Here is a 20,585-nt window from a genome sequence, read left to right as displayed (position 1 = left end):
GTATGGGACTCTCTGTGCCTCCTGGACTTGATTAACTATTTCCTTTCCCATATTAGGGAAGTTTTCAACTATAATCTCTTCAAATATTTTCTCAGTCCCTTTCTTTTTCTCTTCTTCTTCTGGAACCCCTATAATTCGAATGTTGGTGCGTTTAATGTTGTCCCAGAGGTCTCGGAGACTGTCCTCTGTTCTTTTCATTCTTTTTTCTTTATTTTGCTCTGCATCAGTTATTTCCACTATTTTATCTTCCACGTCACTTACCCGTTCTTCTGCCTCAGTTATTCTGCTATTGATCCCATCTAGAGTATTTTTCATTTCATTTATTGTGTTTTTAATTGATGCTTGATTCATCTTTAGTTCTTCTAGGTCCTTGTTAACTGTTTCTTGCATTTTGTCTATTTTATTTCCAAGATTTTGGATCTTGGAAATAGAATCTTGGATCATCTTTACTATTATTATTCTGAATTCTTTTTCAGGTAGACTGCCTATTACCTCTTCATTTGTTAGGTCTGGTGGGTTTTTATCTTGCTCCTTCTCCTGCCGTGTGTTTTTCTGTCTTCTCATTTTTCTTATGTTACTGTGTTTGGGGTCTCCTTTTTGCAGGCTGCAGGTTCGTAGTTCCCGTTGTTTTTGGTGTCTGTCCCCAGTGGCTAAGGTTGGTTTAGTGGGTTGTGTAGGCTTCCTGGTGGAGGGGACTAGTGCCTGTGTTCTGTTGGATGAGGCTGGATCTTGTCTTTCTGGTGGGCAGGTCCACGTCTGGTGGTGTGTTTTGGGGTGTCTGTGGACTTTTTATGATTTTAGGCAGCCTCTCTGCTAATGGGTGGCGTTGTGTTCCTGTCTTGCTAGTTGTTTGGCATAGGGTGTCCAGCACTGTAGCTTGCTGGTCGTTGAGTGAAGCTGGGTGCTGGTGTTGAGATGGAGATCTCTGAAGATTTTCGCCGTTTTATATTATGTGGAGCTGGGAGGTCCCTTGTGGACCAGTGTCCTGAAGTTGGCTCTCCCACCTCAGAGGCACAGCACTGACTCCTGGCTCCTCAATTTGGGATGATTCGTTGTCTATTCATGTATTCCACAGATGCAGGGTACATCTAGTTGATTGTGGAGCTTTAATCCACTGCTTCTGCGGCTGCCTGGAGAGATTTCCCTTTCTCTTCTTTGTTCTCACAGCTCCCGGGTCTCAGCTTTGGATTTGGCCACGCCTCTGCGTGTAGGTCGCCGGAGGGCGTCTGTTCTTCGCTCAGACAGGACAGGGTTAAAGGAGCAGCCGCTTCGGGGACTCTGGCTCACTCAGGCCGAGGGGGAGGGAGGGGCACGGAGTGCGGGGCGAGCCTGCAGCAGCAGAGGCCGGCGTGAAGTTGCACCAGCCCGAGGCGCGCCGTGCGTTCTCCCAGGGAAGCCGTCCCTGGATCCCGGGACCCCGGCAGTGACGGGCTGCACAGGCTCCCGGAAGGGCGGCGTGGACAGTGACCTGCGCTTACACACAGGCCTCTTGGCGGCGGCAGCAGCAGCCCCAGCGTCCCACGCCCGTCACTGGGCTCCGCGCTTTCTCCCGCGACTCGCGCCCGTCTGTGGAGCTCCTTTAAGCAGCACTCTTAATCCCCTCTCCTCGCGCACCAGGAAACCAAGAGGGAAGAAAAAGTCTCTTGCCTCTTCGGCAGCTCCAGAGTTTTCCCGGACTCCCTCCCGGCTAGCTGTGGCGCATTAGCCCCCTTCAGGCTGTTCTCGCCACCAGCCCCAGTCCTCTCCCTGCGCTCTGACCGAAGCCCGAGCCTCAGCTTCCAGCGCCGCCCGCCCCGGCGGGCGAGCAGACAAGCCTCTCGGGCTGGTGAGTGCCGGTCGGCACCGATCCTCTGTGCGGGAATCTCTCCGCTTTGCCCTACCCAGGTACGTGGGGAGTTTCTTGCCTTTTGGGAGGTGTGGGGTCTTCTGCCAGCGTTCAGTAGGTGTTCTGTAGGAGTTGTTCCACGTGTAGCTGTATTTCTGGTGTATCTGTGGGGAGGAAGGTGATCTCCGCGTCTTACTCTTCCGCCATCTTCCCCGGAAGTCGCGTGAAACGTTTTAATTGGCATCTTCCACGGAATAGGAAATTAGGTGCTCAGATTTCCTACCTGTGTTCTTTCTCTCTTGGCCCCTGTCATTCTGGCTGGAGCCCAGACAGAACTGAGTTGCTGCTTGGGGACCGTCACCATGGTTTTTAGGGGCTCCCAGGGAGGCCTGTGCAGAGTCTGAGTTCTCCCTTCAAGGTGGACGCCTACTGCCTTGAGAGCCACTTGGGAGGGCCTGGAAGCTTCCACTTAGCAACAGTTTCCCTCCCAGGACCTGGCAGGTCTACAGAGGAACGTACTTCTTGCTTATGCTGGAGAGGCTTCTGAGCTGTGGCCCCTTCAGCTCCCCCTTCCCTCCAACCTCCTTTGTTCTTAAGCTTGGACTTCAGAAAGTTTTCTGGTAAGGGATACCCCCTAAGACCCTTCACTCACTGCCTCCACCTACAATTGAAAAAGGGATTCTGATGCAAAAAGTTGAGACTCTAGCCTAGATAATCGAGCTCTGATCATCTATGGTTGTGCTTAGAACAACTTTGTATCAGGGCTGGACCTGCCTTTAGTTGCACAAGATGCAAGCCCCAGCTGTGCCATAGCTAGCTGTGTGATCTTGGGCAGCTCACTTCCCCTCTCTGGGCCTTGTATTCTTTCAATGCAGAAGGAAAGTTTTGAGGTAGATTATTGATTGTCAACATTTTTTCCAGCTGAGATGGCCTTGAGGTCTATGACTCCATCTTTGCCAGTTGAACTGTGAAGATATGGAAATGCTTGGAGTTATCCTAAGGAAGGTATAGACATCTGGGGGAAAGAGCAAGGGCTTTGGAGTCAGACATACATAGGGTCAAATCCCCACCTACCAGCAAGGTGGTGTTTATCTAGTAGAACCGTTGCTGACTCATATGAGCCTTTGTGCAGATTAGAAAAAGATTTCTGAAGTCACTTTCTGCTGGAAAATTTTCATGACAAATATATAAATCTACAGTGACTATGATGTGACTTGTGCTTCCTAGAGTTGTGCAGTGCCCAACCTGGCCAGCTGTACACAACAGCTGTCTGTGTCCTTGGGCAAGTTACTCAACCTCTTTGGAACTCTGTTTGCTCATCTGGAAAAAGAAGATACGATGTCTGTCTCACAGGGTAGTGGTGAGGATAGAATTGTGTGTAAAAAGCCCAGGGCTCGTATAGAGTAGTTGCTCTGGAAGTATAAATTTCCCTTTTCTTTTTCGAGGAATAGTCTTCCTGGGATGTAGTCTTCAGGGCCCAAAGCACCCCCTCCTCCCAAAAGAGCAGCAGGTGGTGGCTTAGTGTTTCCAAGGTGGGTTTGGAGCTTGGAATCACATTCTGTCAGTTTGCCTCAGCTTCCGATGCTGTCTCGGGAGTTCATTCCAAGATGCCTTGGGATGTTGCCTTGGTTTACCCCCAGTGGCAGGGCAATTACCTGGGGGAGTGGCGTCACTATTGCGAGGCAGTGGGGAGGCTCAGGAGAGCTGGGCCAGAAAGGAAGAGTGGCACAGACTGCAAGGAGTTCTTGCCTGGCCTAGGGATACCCTGGAGAGCCCTCTACATGGGCAGGGCAAGCAGAGACACACAGGCAGTTCATGCCTTGTCCTGCTCCTCCCGGCAGGTAGGGCAGAAGCATTGGTCACCCACTGAGTCAGAGGAGCTGGGGTGGAGGCTGCTGTGGCCCCTGGTTGGAGTCATGGAGCTCTCCTAACACAGAGGTGTTGGTAAGAGCGCTGGCTCTGGTGTTAATTCCTCCTGCCTTTGAGTTTCAGGACTGCTACTTTTGTCCCTGCCCCCCTCCCAATTGATATGAATCAATGAATGTGATGGTATTTGGAGGTAGGGCCTTTGAGAGGTAATTAGGTCATGAGAATGTAGCCCCCGTGATGGAATTAGTGTCCTTATATAAAGAGGAAGAGAGCTAGCCTTCCTTTCCCCACCCCTGTCTCTCATCCACGCAAGGATACAAAAAGAAGGCAGGTGCCCTTGGACAAATTCCTTAACCTTTCTGAGCTTCAATTGCTTCACTTATAAGATGTAAATAATTATTATTCCCACCTCTAGAGAGTTCAGACCCTTTAGTATAATATTCAAGGACCGTCAGGACCCAGCCCCAACCTACCTTTTCAGTATCTTCCCTGGCACCTTGCACTCTGGCCATCTGAGATGCTCTCCCATTTCCCAAACACACAATCCCTGTGCACTCTCCATGCCTTTCCTTATTTTTTCCCCTCTGCAGGAAATACAGTGTTTGTCTCTTCTGGGCCTGGTGAAATCCTCCTTGTTCTTCAAAGCCCTGTTCTCTGAAGGTTCTCTAGTCCTTTCCCATATCAGTTATCTATTGCTGAGTAACAAATTACCCTGCAGCTTAGTAGCTGAAAGCAACAATGAACACATATCATTTCACACAGTTCTGTGGGTCAGGAATCTAGAATCAGATTAGCTAGGTGGGTTTTGGCTCAGGGTCTGTCATGAAGTCACATTCAAGATGTCAGCTGGGGCTGCATTCATCTGAAGCCTTGACTAGGCCTGGAGGACCTGCTTCCATATGGCCACTCACATCACTGGCAAGTTGACGTTGGCTTTTGGTGGGAGGCCTCAGCTCTTCACCATGTGGACCTCTCCACAGGGCTGCTTGAGTGTCTTCACAGCATGGCTGCCTGGTTTCCCCAGAGAAGGGATCCAAGAGAGAGCAAGGTGTGAGTAGCAATGTCTCTATGACCAGGACTTGGAAGTCATACACCATCCCTACCCCAGTATTTTGTTGGTCCCTGGGTTACTACTGACTCAGTGTGAGAAGGGAGCACACAAGGGTGTGAGCATTAGGAGGTGAGGCTCACTGGGAGCCCTCTTAGAGGCCGATATCACGTTTCCCCAACAGAATTAAGTGTTCTGGTGTTCAGCCACATTCATTTATTTACAGGGTCTTTCTGTGCTATACAGTAGATACTTGTGTGCTAGTTTTATTTATTGGATGCATTTGATCTGTTCAGCCTGCAGGCAGCTGGTAATGATGCGGTGATTTATGGTGCTGGATGTAACAGTGCCGGCAGTGCATGTCTGAGCAATGTTTAGTGTGTGTGTGTGTGTGTGTGTGTGTGTGTGTGTGTGTGGTGTGTGCTCGCACTCATGCCTGGGCATATTGGCTCTCATGAGCTCAACTTACTGCGAGGTGCTTGGAGAGAAATGGAGCAGCTCTGGTTAGTCGTGGCTGTGTGGTTGACCCGTACCCCGGATCTGAGGACCTCCTTGTTTGTTTCGGGCTTTGCACCCTGCTGGTGGCTGGTGGCTTGGCCAGGGTGGGCAGTGATCTTCTAGGTCAGCTGTTCTATTTAATGCCTGTGGAGGGGGGTGAGTTTCCCTTGCCCTCTTTGCTTGGACCCTCCTTCTCACATGCACACCCTCTCAGCATCTATCCTCAAGTAGGTTTCAAAGTCATGCTGGTAACTGTTCTTTCTCACAGCATGGCTGAAAGAAACCAAGGGAATTGGACATTGAATTCACTAGCGTGCATTTTCAAAACCACCCAGGGGCTTGTCAGGGATCTCTTAGAAAGTGTACTTGGCTGTTCCTTTTCAAGGTGGGTTATGTCCTTCAACACCTTGCTTCTGGACCAGTACCATCAGCGCCACCTGGGAGCTCATTTGAGGTGCAGAATCGCAGGCCCCACCCGAAACCGACTGAGACAGAATCTGCAGTTTAACAAGATCCCCAAGTGGTTTTCATGCATGGGGAAGTCAGAGATTCAGTGTTTTGGAAGGCAGCCTTCTGGAAAATTCAGTCCCTTTGGATGGCTCCTGAATGTACAACGCAGAAGAAGGTTCCCAGGCGCCCTGTGTATCTCCTGAGAATCAAGCAAAAAAAAGAGGCTTGGCCGAGGAGGTGGAGGTTTGGCTTCGCCTGGAGATCACTGTGGAAGTGAGTGTTAACCAGTGGGTTGCTGAGGCTTATTTAAAATAAAAACATCTCTCTTTTCTTTTGGCAATGATTTAAGTGATTTTACTTTTGTGGGTAAAGGGCTTGGGATATTTTTGTCAAATGAGGAGTGAATGGGGCTTGTCAGTCTGGATAAGAGGGGGCTCAAAGGGCTGAGGCCATGATCGTTGTCATCAAATGTTGGAAGGACCCTGAGGAGGAATGGGAATCAGGCTTGTTCTGTGAGGGCAGAAGGAAGACCTTCAGAAGGATTCCATAATCATGAAGATGACCTTGCTAAGGTTGCAGAACTAATTAGAGGTGAAGGGGGGCCTATCTCCACAGGGGCCGAGCTGCCATCTGTAGGGGCAGTCCAGGCATGAGCTGGACCTGCCCTTGTTTGGGACGTTGCAGGGGGTCTAAGCAGGACATGTGGAGCTGGACCAGTTCCAGTCCTGTGAACTGTCGAGAAAAGAAAAGGGCTCACAGAACTGGGTTCAGTTCCAGCTTTCCCATTTACTAGACCTGATTTGGGCAAGTTATTTAACTTTTCTAAGCCTCAGTTTCCTTATCTGAAAACGGGAATAATAATACTCATCTCATGGGATGGTGTGAAAATTAAATAAAAATTATGGGTATAAAAAATTATGGGTGTAAAGTTCTTCCCAGTGCCTGGCATGAAGTAAGGCTTAATACATTACAGTGTTTTTCCTTTCTCTTCTCTGTACTTATTTCCTTTGCCTTATTTGGGTTGGACTTAATTAGTTAACAGTTTGGACAGCTGGCTTGATATTGTATTTTAATCTTGTTCATTTATGATTCTTGTTAACTGCTAGTGGTCCTGGTTTGCTCAACTGGGGTGTTTTAATGAGGCCAGAGTAGTGAGGTGGCCCTGTATGGGCACTGCTTTGGTCACTCAGGTGTCACCCTTGTTGTGAGCCAGCAATCCTGCAGCCCGGGGTCTGTGGTTGTCACCTGGGCATCAGCCAGGAGGGCTGGACAGAGTCCCACAGGCTGTTACCATTGGGAAGCAGCCAGGTGCATGTCGGGTGGTGGTGCTTTGGAGTGACTGCTGACTCTGGACTGGTGTACCAGCACCTGAATTTAGAGCATGTTTAGACATATCTGCTCTTGGGTAAATTCATGTGTCCATCTGCAGATGCAACACTTTTGTAGATGGGAATAGGAAAGAAGGCAGAGTTGCAGTGAGAGGCATTTTATAATGTATCAAGAGAGGAGAGAGCTCTTTTCTCTGCTTTTACAGCCCCCTCCCTCAACTAAAAGCTTTTCTTGCCTGAGAAAGGGAGAGATTTAGGGTATGGTTGGTCCATCTCAGTCTGCTCCCAGGCCTTGAATATACCACACTTCTCCCCTCTCCCTGGAACAGATCCCATCATCCTCTCCACCTCCCTGGCTCTCACCTGCCCCGGGTCTCCTAGAAGCCTTTTGTTCTCCTCTCCGAAACCGACAGTCTCTACCTTCTGTGAACAAGGACCCTTCATTTGGCATTCAGCAGAGTTTAGATCATGTCATGTATTAATATTATGTTTCCCCAACTTGGCCTCGGGCTTCCTGAGGTCAGGACCTGGTAGCTTGGCCAGGTGGTTTCTGCAGAAATACCAGGTACCATAATAAATTTGTATTGCGGTAACTCCAGTAATCTGTGTCAGGAAGCTCAGTGCCAGGCCTCTGGTCTCAGTGGACTCCTGTCCACCCAAGGACCAGTTGTATCCATCCTTGAGTCCAGCAAGACATGGGGAGGAAGGGGCTCAGGGAGTGAGTGCTCAGTAGAGGTTAATAGATTGTTTGATCAGAGTAACTGGAAGCCATGGAAGGTCAGTCTGAAACCTGGCAACTTGGAAAGAGAGGCCAGGGAAAGGGAGCCAGGAAGTGATTGAAAAACGTAAAATTCACTTTTATTAATATCCCACTTTGTTACATAAAGGATTGGTGTACAGAGCAAAATAGAAATAAAGTATAATTTGTGGAATGAGGTTGGATATAGATAAACAAATGTATACAATTAGGACCAGGAAAGAAAGAAATATATTACATGAGCTTTTTCATATGACCCCAATTCCTTAAAATTAATTTTAAAAAGAACATAAAGGGCAATCTGTTTCCCAAGCTGTCTTCTCAGGTTGGCAAAGACTTCTTTGATTTTCCTCTCTGTCTGTGTTTCATTGCACCCTGGGTTGAATGAGCTGGCGAACCACTCTGCCCTCTGGCAGGCAAGCCTTGCCCTCTGCAAGGATTTGCCCATTACTCCAGGAGAGAAGGGCCTGGAAGGTGCACCATCCCTTCCACTCTCAAATTATCAGCACTGATGAGTCATCACTACAAATAGGTTTTATTTTCTTTTGTGCAAGAGCCTGATTCGGAGTCGATTTGACAGGCAAATGGGCCCAAAAGGTATAATGAGGCAACACCAAGCATTTCTGAAGAACGAAGTGGAGAAAGGAACAGGCTGAGGGGTGGCGAGGCCCTTTATGTCTCTGGGGCACACAGTCCAGTTGGACTGCAGAGCTCTGTTCTGTTTATGGGGCAGGAGAACAGAGTGCCTCCTTCTGTGGTGCTTCTGACCTGAGGCTCAGTGGAGGGGAGGCAAGGGGTTCTCCTGCCAGGGCTGGGTTTCTCGGCAGTAAGGCTTGTCAAACAGTACTGATACTCACATGCTAAAGGTGTGATGGGTAGCATGCAGGTTAAGAGCACTGGCTCTGGAATAAGGTGCTACTGGATTCAGTTTCCACATCTGCCATTCGCTAGTTGTTTCATCACAGGGAATTTACTTAAGTTCTCAAAGACTCAGTTTCCATATCTGGAAAATAGGAAAATAATAGTGATAACCTCAGAGAGTTGCTGTGAAGATAAAATTAGGTAATGAACGAGCAGTGCTTACTCTGGTCCTCAGTTATATAGCAGCTCTCATTTTAAGCAAGTCAAGTAATATATTTTTATATAAGTATTTAATTAATTCAGTTATCTCTGCAAATTGTCCATTTTTTTGGCCCTATTATTTTATGGTCTATGCAACCTGGCAGAGATTTTCCCACATACCCATCCTGCCTTCCCCCTCCAGCCTCTCCCCATCCCGCCCATGACAGGCTTTGGTAATGTATCACAGACACATCTTGCTAAACTCAGACTCAGCATCACAAGGCTCCCTAACAGTACTCTGCTCAGCCATTGCCAAGCAGAGTTGTATATGTTTACGTTTAAAACATATCCTGGGGTTGTCAAGCATCAATATTTATCAAACCCAATGGGGGCAAAGGAAACCAAGCCCTTTGCTTTTACCCTTGACAGACCACTACGAGGGAGTTAAAGAGATGGGGTACCTTCCCTTCTCTGAGAATGCTGGACTTGGAGCCGGAAGAAATGGATGATATTTCCAACTCTGATGCTTGGCCTTGGTCTCATCTTGGATGAGCCACTTGATCTCTTGGAATGTCAGTTTCTTTCCCTGTTAAGAGAATAGGTCTTGCCTCCTGGGGGCTGGTTTTATGAGTTGGACTGTTTTCACGTGAAGATGAATTTGATTCTAGTTCCTATTCCCTTGTTACTATTTTCTAACTGTGGAAGATTTAACAGGGTTAGGGAGACACCTGGTAGCTGGGGTTCTTGCATGAATGTGGCAATGAAGCTCCTCTCTTTGTAACTAGATTCTTCCTCTTCTGGATCCTGTTATTGTGAGTCCTGGCCCCTGTGACCATCTCACAAAAGGGCCCCTCTCTGCTGACCACCTCCTGGTCTTGTGCCAGGTACGAAATCTCCAGGCAGGTGACCTACCCCAATCTCTGTAGGCTGGTACATGGCTCTCACTGGGGCTAGAGCCATGGGGTAGAGGGTCAGGACTTAGTGTGACTTTTCTCTAGGGGTAGCTCTCTCTGGAGCACAGCTCTTATCTGCCTACCTTTCTTGGAAGGCAGAGAGGCTAAATGGAAAGAACCTGGGCTTTGGAGACAGGCATACCTTGATTGGGAATTCTGACACACAACTTTGTGGTCTTGGAAAAGTTACCTGACTTTTCTGAGTTCCAATGCCCTGTCTATCAAATGGGAATGACAGTCTTACTCAGTGTGAAGGCAGGGACCATGACTGATTGTTCAGGGCTTTATCTGCAATTTAGTCAATGCTTTATAAGTATTCCTGAAGGACAGAATGGATACTTTAAAAAATATATATTTATTGGGCTTCCCTGGTGGCACAGTGGTTAAGAATCCGCCTGCCAATGCAGGGGACATGAGTTCGATCTCTGGCCCGGGAAGATCCCACATGCCACGGAGCAGCTAAGCCCGTGCACCACAACTACTGAGCCTGCGCGTCTGGAGCCCACGAGCCACAACTACTGAAGCCTGTGCGCCTAGAGCCCGTGCTCCCCAGCAAGAGAAGCCACCGCAATGAGAAGCCCGTGCTCCTCAATGAAGAGTAACCCCTGCTCGCCGCAACTAGAGAATGCCAGTGCGCAGTAATGAAGACCCAACACAGCCCAAAATAAAAACAAATAAATAAATAAATTTCTAAAAGAAATTTATTTATTTATTTATTTATTTATTTGGATGTGCCGGGTCTTAGTTGTGGCATGTGGGACCTTCGTTGCTGTGTGCGGGATCTTCGTTGCGGCATGTGGGATCTTTAGGTGCAGCATGCGGGATCTAGTTCCCTGACCAGAGATCGAACCCGGGCCCCCTGCATTGGGAGTGCAGACTCTTAGCCGCTGGACCACCAGCGAGTCCCCAGCACTAATACTTATAGAACGTTTCAGTGCTCAGTGGGTGTTAATGTCCTTTTACCATCTTCTTATTCTGCTTCCAGTTCTTGGCCCCCATCGCACTCTGCATGGTAGGAGGTTGGTCATTGATTCAATACTGTGCCAGGCATTTAGGCATTAGGAATATAGTAGTTTTTTCATTGGCAGAGAATCTGTGCTTGTGTGGGGATTAGACTGTAGTGGAAGGAAAACGCAGAAAACCCAGTGAATGAAGAACAGAGCATATGAGAAGGTGATAAGTGCTTCCAGGAGGGATCGTGCAGGGAAGGGGGATGAGGCAGAGAGAGGAGGGGAGTCGGGAGCTGCGATCTTAATAAGGTGGTCATGGAACGCCTTAATTAGAAGGTGACAGCTAGGTAACCTGTCACTCGATCTTGGGCGGAGTCTCTTTCTCCCCAGTATTCCATTCAGTTTTCCTTGCTTGGGTCTTTGCAAGTGGAAGGCAAGGTGAGGTGAGGCCAAGCATCTGTGAGCAATGCCGAGCTTCACCTTCTACAGAAACTAGGAGGGTGCCTGGAACCTCACTGCAACACTCTCTTCTCTGAAGTCCCTTGTGTGTGGTTTGCCAGCCAGCAGGCTTCCCAAAGGACCTCACCTGGAGAGGGTCCCTGGCAAGCCCCAGAGCTAGTGGCAGAACAGCAGCCAGCCAGCATGCCAGGCAGATTTCCTCGCAGGAAGCAAGGCTCTCCTGTGGAACAGCTTTCTCATTGTGTGTTTGCCCTGGCACCCAGCACCCCAGCTGCATTTATGCTCACCCAGGTGCCAGGGTTTTCAAAACAAGGGTGGCAGTGTTTTTGGTGCTAGTTTTGGTTACAAAGCAGTGTGTACCTGCCCATGCCACCACTATGACTGTTTGGACCACCCTCCCCATCTTTTTCTGATGGCCTGGAATGTTTGTGACTCAGTTGGGGTTGAGATGCTCATTGCTCTGAGTTAACTTCCTTTCTCACCATCCTGTCTCACCTGCCTCTCCCCACTGGTCTCCTTTGGAGAATCTTTAAGATTTGTTTCTGGCCAATTTTCTGGGGGGAAAACATAAAGCAAACATACCAGGGGCACACTTCATTTAGAACGCTGCTTCTCAAACATTAAGTAGCTTTCGAGGCAGTTGTTTAAATTCTAGAATCTTGTCTTCCCTTGCAGGATTCCACTTCAGTGGGTCTGGAATGGGACCAAGGAATCTGTATCATATCATCATCATCATTATCTTAAAGTCAGTTCCCTAGCTGAACACACTTGGATAAACTCAGATTGAGAGACATAGTTTACCTCCCTAACTTGCTTGTATGTCAAAGCTGAATGAAATCTACTGTTGCAATCCTCCCAGAGTTTAGCCCTGTGTTGAGCTCCCAGGTGGCTCTCAGTACACATGTATTGAAGGTTAGAGGCAATGTGAGGTGAATCCTTTTATAAAGAACCCTTCACTATGTGAAGAGTTGCCCACTAATTGGTCTCCATAGTTATGTTTGCAGTCTTAACTGTTGAATTTTTCATAAAGCAGAGGCATGTCTCTGTTCAGGATTTTAGTGACAAAACAATAGCATCCTGAAAAGAAGAACTGAATAGGGGTAATTATTATTGAAGGCATCTTCCTCTCTGAATGTTGCTTTGATAAAGGTGTCTGAAGTTACACCATTTGTTAGTGCTTCTCAGCCTTAGCTGCTCATTGGAATCATCTGGGAACTTGGAAAGTATGGATGCTTGGGTCCCACCCGCTGAGGCCCTATTTAATTGGTCTGGGCATGAGGATTTTTTAAAACTTCTCTAGTGATTCTTACATGTGGCCAGGGCTGCAAACCACTGACCTAGAAAGTGTGGAACCCCCTGGAGAGGGGAGTGGGTGATTCATTTCTTGAGACTTATAGGGAGTCCCCTTGGACTAAAGATAGAAGGTCCTCTGGATTCTGTGATCCAAGACTGCTCTGAAATCTGAATCTAAAATATGTTTCATATAAATAAATATACATACATATATAATGACCCAAACTATATATAATAGTTAATTGTTTTCTACCCCTTTAATGAAAACATTTGTTTCTGATTATAAGGATGGCATGTGCTTATCCAACTGTTGGGTTTATGTAGAAAAGTATAAAAAAGGCTGATAATCTCCCCAAATGCCAGCACATGGAAGAAATAACTGTTAATATATTTGGTGCACATCCTTCCGCTCATTTCTCTGTGGCTAAATACACACGCAGCCGAGATATACAATTCAACACCAATGGAATTAAAAATACATACCGGTCTACCTGTTATACCCAACATGTCTTTCGGTAAATCTACATAACTTTCCTTAAATGGTTAACTTTCCTTAAATCTACAGAATCATTTTTATGAGATCTTGCCAAATTCAAGCTCTAATTGCACTTGATAAATGGAACATGTACTTCATTGTTGAAGCTTGCTAGATTTTTTTTTTTTTTTTTGGCGGGACGCGGGCCTCTCACTGTTGTGGCCTCTCCCGTTGCGGAGCACGGGGTCCAGATGTGCAGGCTCAGTGGCCATGGCTCACGGGCCCAGCCACTCCGCGGCATGTGGGATCTTCCCAGACCTGGGCACGAACCTGTGTCCCCCACATCGGCAGGCGGACTCTCAACCACTGCGCCACCAGGGAAGCCCTAGATATTTTTTTTTAAATAAAAGGCAAACAGCAGTGTAGGAAAGCCCCTCTGCTGGTCAAGAAGCCCCCATGTGTCTGACCCGGCCAGCATTGTGCTGGTGGACCATCGAACATGTCGGGGCAGTTTGTGGGCTCGGAACAGAGGGGCTTAGCAAGCTTGGCCACAGCCACTCCTTGTAGTGCTGGTCTCTGTTGAGTCTTAGTTTCATTCTTTAAGACCTTTAAGAGGTCCTGTTTTCACCTGCCTTCTGGACCCACGCCAAGGGTATAGAAAGCCCACGCCAGTCAGCAAAGAGCTGCTTCCCGAACATCGAGGAGCTGGACTCACCCATAGGGGGCGTCTCAGTGGTGACCCATTGCTGGCCCATGGGTCTGGATCGTTACTCAGTTATTGAGAGAAGCTGACAATCTGCATTTATATTTGAAACCTCTTGATTTTTAAATGCAGACAACTAACTGTTTAAAAATTAAGGACATTGTAGGGGCCAAGCAGAACACACCTGGGGCTTTTTAGAGTCCTCTGGAAGCCAATCTGAGGGCTCTCTCTACGGAGCCATCTGTGGCACTTGGTATGAATTTCAGTCTACTTCATTCAGTTCTAAAAATATTGACTGAATGCATTATTCTGTGTGCCAGTCACTGTTTGAAAGATTGGAAACAGAAAGATGAAAAGTTATGATCCTTGTCTTGGGTGGGGTAATTTATAGTTTAGAGCGGCTGTTCTCAGAATATGGTCCCCAGACGTGCATTCTCAGTATCACCCGGAAACTTGTTAGAAATGCCCACTCTCGGGCCCCATCCCAGACCCACTGAATCAGAACTTGCATTTTAAGAAACCCTGCAATTTATTTTAACAAACCTTCCTGGTAACTCTGGTGCCTGCGCGGGGCATCGCTGGTCTCACCACTGAAGCTTGAGAAGCACTGGTCTGCGCGGGGAGTGCGGAGCACGGGCAGAGGTCTGTGGACTGCAGAAGCCATGCTGGGAGCCAGGGGAGCTTTTCAGAAATGAACGGCTCCTCCTGAATCTTAAAGGATGAGCAGGAGTGAAGCAGTGGGGAGGGGTGTGTAGAGGGGAGGGGGCAAAGGAGCAGTAGCAAAGAGGACGGAGAGTATGTAGGGCGTGTTTGGGATTTGTCCATGTAGAGCCCGTGGCTGGGCCCTGAAGGAAGCGCTGGGAGATACAGTGAGCTGAGAAGACTAGGTGGTGCCAGGTTTTCAGTACTAGGTCAGGTTAGCTGGATTGCATCTTGTAGATGTTGGGACATCATGGGAGACCTTGGGGCACTGGGTCTGCATTTAGGAAAATAATGCTGGTAGCAGGGTTCAAATTCCTTTTGGGTAGAGACAACTCTCACTGGCCTAGATCTTGATTCCTGCCTCTCCTGGCATGACTTGGATCTGGGTCAGCAATTCCCACCCTTGGATAGGGTGGCGGGAGGGGAGGAAAAAGCCTGTGGGTGAGGAAGCAGCCATGGCTGCATGTGCAACTGTGACGGTGTCGTGACCACCCGTCCTCCTTCCCTCAGGGAATACACGCGCTCTCCAAGCTGAACATTTTAGTGCTTGCTGGTGTTCTCAGCAATGGCGATGGTCTTCATATTCCTACTTTAAAAGCAGCCCGTCAGTTTCTGCAGCAAACATAACCGTGCTCTATTTCTTTCTTTAGAGATCTGTAGTGTCCAAAGAGGAAACGATTTGAACTCAAGGCCAGGAAACTCACATCAATAGCCAACTAGGTCTTGCTCCGTTCTCCCGCCCTCCCTCTCTGTCTTCCACTCTCCATTTCTCTCTCTCTTTCTTTCCAAAATGCTGGGGTGTGAGAGATAATGGGAGCAGGATGCAATGTCACCTCCCCCTGCTGGTTGTTTTGTATAATGTCTTGTTTGTAATATATACAGAGAGTGCAGACAGTGGGGCAATGCAAATGACAGAAGCACAAAGTAGACTGGGATTAAATTCATTAATTTAAAAAATTATGGTAAATTTAAAATTTTTCACCCTTTTGAAAGGGTGAAAGGAATTTTTGACTCCTTCCATTCTTTGCAAAATGATGTAATACATTTCTGAAGTAGTTATTTCTTTTGTCCTGTACTGCAAATTCTCATAGATGAGAATGATTTTAATGATTACATTGGCAGTCTCCTTTATTCTGCATATGTATTGGATGTTCTTTCCTAAACTAAAATGAACAGGTTTTTCCAGTTGATTGCTTTGAATGTTCATTCAAGTTGATCACAAATATCTACAAAACACCCAAGTTTATAATCATTATGGGCATTAAAAGTGATATTTAAAGGGGATGAAACTTGTGTTTCAATTTAACAATTGGTATCTTTTTTTTTTTTTTTTTTTGCGGTACGTGGGCCTCTCACTGTTGTGGCCTCTCCTGTTGCGGAGCACAGGCTCCGGACACGCAGGCTCAGCAGCCATGGCTCACGGGCCCAGCCGCTCCGCGGCATGTGGGATCTTCCCAGACCGGGGCACGAACCCGCGTCCCCTGCATCGGCAGGCGGACTCTCAACCACTGCGCCACCAGGGAAGCCCTTGATATCTTTTTTTATCCATGAAGATGGTGTTCGTAAATATAGGGGATAGTAATTATGACCCTATCAAGATGATAAATTATATAGAGACTTTTCAGAGGAGGGTGAACGACCCTGCTGAGAAGCGTTAGGGGTAAGGTTTTCTAGGGCAGCTCTCTGGACAATTTTCTCCATCCTCCTATTTGTTAGACTCTAAATTTAAATATCCTTCTTAACAATAACCAATCTTACTATCTTCTGAAATCCCTGCCTTGCTTTGCGCCATGGATCAAGAAAATCAGACTGATGTCAGGTGGTTGGGGTGCATTTCTGTGCTGAAGGACATCCCGGTGAGAGGAAGCTTAAAGCAGAAGGATGTGCGCTGGCTTTGAAGCCTGGTGTGCACGCCTCTTAATCAGTGCATGCAAGCCAGTTAACTCCTGTAAGCCTAGTAAACTAGGTATTGTTTAGGTCGTCTCCAGCTTAATTCACTCTTCTAATCAGAATGATTAAGACTCTTGACCTCGTTTAGACATTGAGAGCAGCACTGGAAATATAGAAAGAGAGGGAGTGAAGTTGCTTTTATCCTCTTACAAAGACTCTCAAAAACAGCTTAATAGTGAATCATCCAGAGGATTAGCTGTAGGTTGGGCATATTCTATGGACACATGTGCCTTGCTCTTAATTGTATCTTTTTTTTTTTTCCAGTTGCAAATGAAGCCGGAGATAAGACTGCCAGACCACTTGCCTGCTTCTCCCGTGAGTAAATCTTGTTTTACTCCTTTCCTGGGCTCCTTCAGAGCCTTTTTGCCTGTGTAGTTCACCCTGCCAGGTGTCAGTAAAACACTGCCAGTAAGAGTAATATAGGAAATGTCTTCAGTGGGTTATTACTCCATTTGAGCCCCATCTCCAGTGAGTTATTCATTGCTATTGCCTTTTCAGTCCTTAGAATTGTGGTTTATCAAACCGTGTTCTAGGGCTTTGCTATTCGAAGTGTGGACCTGGGAGTAGCAGAATCGACATTGCCTGGTGGCTTTTTAGAAATGCAGAGCCCCAGGCTCACCCCAGACCTACTGAATCAGGGTCTGGATTTCAACAAATCCCCAGATTCCTGTGCACAATTGAGTTTGAGAAACACTGCACTGGAGAATCCCCTCAGAGTACCTTGCCGTGGGGTGGGCTTTTTCTGAAGAATGAATGCAGAAGAGTCTATGAAATGCCTGTAGTTGTCAAGGTCCGTTACACGTGTGGAAGCATCGTCACCTCCCCATGTGGACGTAAGGCCTAGCTCCACTGGCTTTACCTCAGTTTGGTGATATTTTGAAGCTCAGATGGAATCTGTAACTGGTTCTCCTTTGGCATGGGGATGTTTGTAAGGGCCTAGGAGCTCCCCATCAATTTCACGTGACTCCTTTGTCCCCAGGTCTTCATCCCAACGGATGAGCAAGAGTCAAAAGCCTCTTGATGTTTTCTGTGCCAGAGTGATCAGCAAGTAATACATTTGCAAGTTAATGCATTCCCTGGGATGAAAACCCAGATGCCAATGAAGGGAGTGGAAATACCAAGGGAGATTGAGTAGGGTTGGGTGGAGATGCTCCCCAAATGGGCTGAGCATCCAGTGGAGAAATAGTGGAACTGTAAATCAAAATAGATGGATTTTTCTTTCCAGCACCACCACTACTTGCTGGCTTTCACTTAAAGTAATTTCACTTATGCTTTCCGAGCCTCAATTTTCCCATCTGAAAAACAGGAAACTCATACCCATCTTCTTTTATAAAAAACTTACCATCTTTTGAAGTGATGGCATGAGAGTCACTGCATTGTTCACATAGGGCTGACAAAGTCTTGTGTGTGGATTCTGCCAACATAAGTCTTAACACGTAGAGTCGAAAGTATCATTTCTCTGTTTATAGGGCTTCTTCCAAATTCTGCCTTCTAGCACTTTTGCGGGGGGGCTTCAGAACTTTGGGATTGATTCCTAAAAATGATTTTTATAGAACTGTAATAATATATGCTAATGAAAGAGCATTAAATGCTCACATTTTAGAAACTGTGTAATAAAACACAGGCCCCGTTTTTCACTGCCCTCCTACCTGGAATCATTATTTCCAAAATAAGTATTTCATCCCACAGCTCAGTGAGGATGATAAATATGCTTTTAGTCCCTTTATTTCTTCATCTCCTGAGCAGTAGTCAGGCAAATTAATAAGCTGGGGTGGTAATCCGACCACGCTGTGCAGCCTGCACCCCCATGAGAGTTTCTGCCGTTCAGAGGCTCATCACGAGGTTTGGGAAGGGGATGGAGCCCTTTAACCGAGAAGCTAGAATGAAACCTGGAGCAGTTTGGCCCTTCACAGAGAGAAGAGGGTACCTTCTCTTGTGAACGGCTTCTACAGATTCTAAATTGTGTGACTGGGTTGGAGGGATGGTGTGTCACTTGAAAGCTTATTAGTAGGAGCTAAGTGAGGATATGAGGGAAAATAATATCTATATAGGAAAAAAGTAATTAGTGGCAAACCAATTAAGTTGGGCTGATTCTGAAAAGAAAAAAGTCTCCTGACTTAGTGCAATGTCCTGGAAAAAAGTGAGATGGCACATTAGCTACTAAATCTTTTTGTAGCAAATACTAGAGGGAAAAAATTAGGTGGCTTTTAGGAAGGGAAAAAAATCCTTAATGTAGCATTGTCTGATTGACACTCACCTCACGTCACCACATTGAAAATGACCTTTTTCATGTGAATGAAGTGTTCAGTTTGGGAAGACTGGAAGGATTTGTATGATGGACTTTCCTTGGGAGACTGGAAAATGAAATACTGCAGCATTCTCTAACTTTTGCACCTTGCAAGACATATGAAAGTCCTGACAGTGTTCGTGGCCCAGCACATAATTAGGAGGAATTCAGAGTGGGAGGCAAGAACACAGGCCGGTAATGTTGTGAAAACTGGACCCTCTGGGGGTTAAACAGAAAAGAGCTCAGGGTAGGGAGGAAGGGGCTGGCCCAGTGGCCACCCAAGTAGTCCCAAGATGTTCATCCCCTTTGGGGTTTTCACATTCTGATTCCCAGTGCCTCATTTCTCTGTAGATTTTGCCCCTGCTTGAATCCATATACTTTTCTTAGCTACCCTCTCCTGTAATGGAAATGAGCTATGATGATTATAGTAAGAAATCCTAAAGGAGAACCAGAGGAAATAGAGTGTAGGAGTCATGAAGACATCTGGCTTTTCCAAGGGCTGGCTTCCCATCCTACCTTGGCCATCTAGTTTACCAGCCTTGCAGGCTCATTCCAGTCCGTTTCCAAAGAGGGTCGCTTCCACAATACAACCCTGTGCTTGGCTTTCTTCTCTATGTGACTGACACCACCACCCAGGACACTGTGCTTTCCTCAAAGAAATGGATTCAAAAACCTATATGGGTCAAGCTTACTTCCTATGACTTTTAGACTGGAGACACTTGCTGTGCCATCAAACAGCAGTGTTGAGGTGATGGGTGCCGTGGAGTGAGTCCTGTGAGACTCTGGATCCTATCAGGACCCTTTGCCACCCCATCTTCGTCATTTTAGTCTTAGCAGTGACTTTTGGTCGACTCAGCCTTAATCAGAGCATCTATCTAGCAACGACGGACACATAGAGTAACAAGGAAGTCATCCTCCTAGGAGTGGGTTGGGGAAGGAGCAGGAGGGAGCGGGGGGAGCCATATTCAAAAAAGGTGGAGACTATTATCTTTCCCTCCAAAACCTACAGAAGAATGACAGTGTCAAGGAGAAAGAAGGATTGAGAGTGACCCCGACTCTAAGGCACCGTGTGAGCCCAAAGCACGTTGGCTTTGGGTCAACGGATGGTTTAGAATGGCTCCCACCACGAGGCTATCTATCCTTGGGTTGGAGTCCCTGTGTGTGGGGACCACCCCTCTCTGTGCAGTGGGTGGGGTGAGTGGGCAGAGCATCTCCCATGGGTACTGCATGCAAAGCTTTCTGACAGGCAGTACTCACACAGCTATGCGGTGTCTCCATTTTTACAAATGAGGACAATGAGGCTGGGAGAAAACACTGAGAATCGCTCACTGCTGGAATTCTAGATCTTCCAACTCCAAATCTTGGCTGTTCCCAGTGCACATGACTTCCTCCTTGGTCTAGGGGTTAGAGTTTGCTGATTCTGGGACTTGGGGATTGGGGGTCTTCCAGCTCAGTCATGGAGGTACTCAAGCTTTACCGCAGGGCAGGCTTCAGAGATCCACGTGGCTGTGACCTCCACTACAGTTGGTTTCATCTGGGGCGGGAAGATTTTTCCTCCAACATGCCCTTCCACCAGCTTACTTATATCAGAAATCACCTAAAATAAGGGAAAAACTTGATATACAAATCCCCTCGGAAGTGGGAACACAGGGATTTACTATGGTGAAAATGATTGATAGCAGACCTTTTAATTGTTTTCTCCAGATACCTGAAAATGTATTCTCAGTGTGTAAAGAGAGGGGACAAAGGGGTACTTCATTTAATTGTTCACTCACTCATTCATTTAGTTACTCATTCAATAGGTACTGAACACTCATCAGGGGCCTGGCTCATCCTCGTGCTGAGGATACAAATGCTGATTAAAACAAGATCCCTGCCATCAAGGAGTGTAAAGCCTGATGTGAGAAGACAGAAAACTTAGTCAACAATGAGGAGTGTGCTATCAGAGGGGCTCAGGAAGTGGGGGCAGAGGGAAC

General features: G+C 47.1%; 1 protein-coding gene across 3 annotated transcripts in view; it reads left to right on the top strand.

The window, feature by feature from the left end:
- PDE1C (phosphodiesterase 1C) overlaps positions 1–20,585 on the top strand; it is a gene marked incomplete at both ends in the record, with an annotated part of 536,637 nt that overhangs the window by 140,068 nt on the left and 375,984 nt on the right. For all 3 annotated transcript variants that reach the window (XM_079712011.1, XM_079712013.1, XM_079712012.1), the window contains one exon: positions 16,587–16,637. In XM_079712011.1, the coding sequence (XP_079568137.1) occupies positions 16,587–16,637 (51 nt within the window). The remainder of the gene's footprint in view (positions 1–16,586; positions 16,638–20,585) is intronic.

The sequence above is a fragment of the Hyperoodon ampullatus genome, assembly GCF_949752795.1.
Source record: "Hyperoodon ampullatus genome assembly, chromosome: 9".
In the NCBI taxonomy this organism is placed as follows: Eukaryota; Metazoa; Chordata; class Mammalia; order Artiodactyla; family Ziphiidae; genus Hyperoodon; species Hyperoodon ampullatus.
The sequence above is the reverse complement of the archived record's forward strand: the minus strand, read 5'-3'. Positions and strand labels throughout refer to the sequence as shown.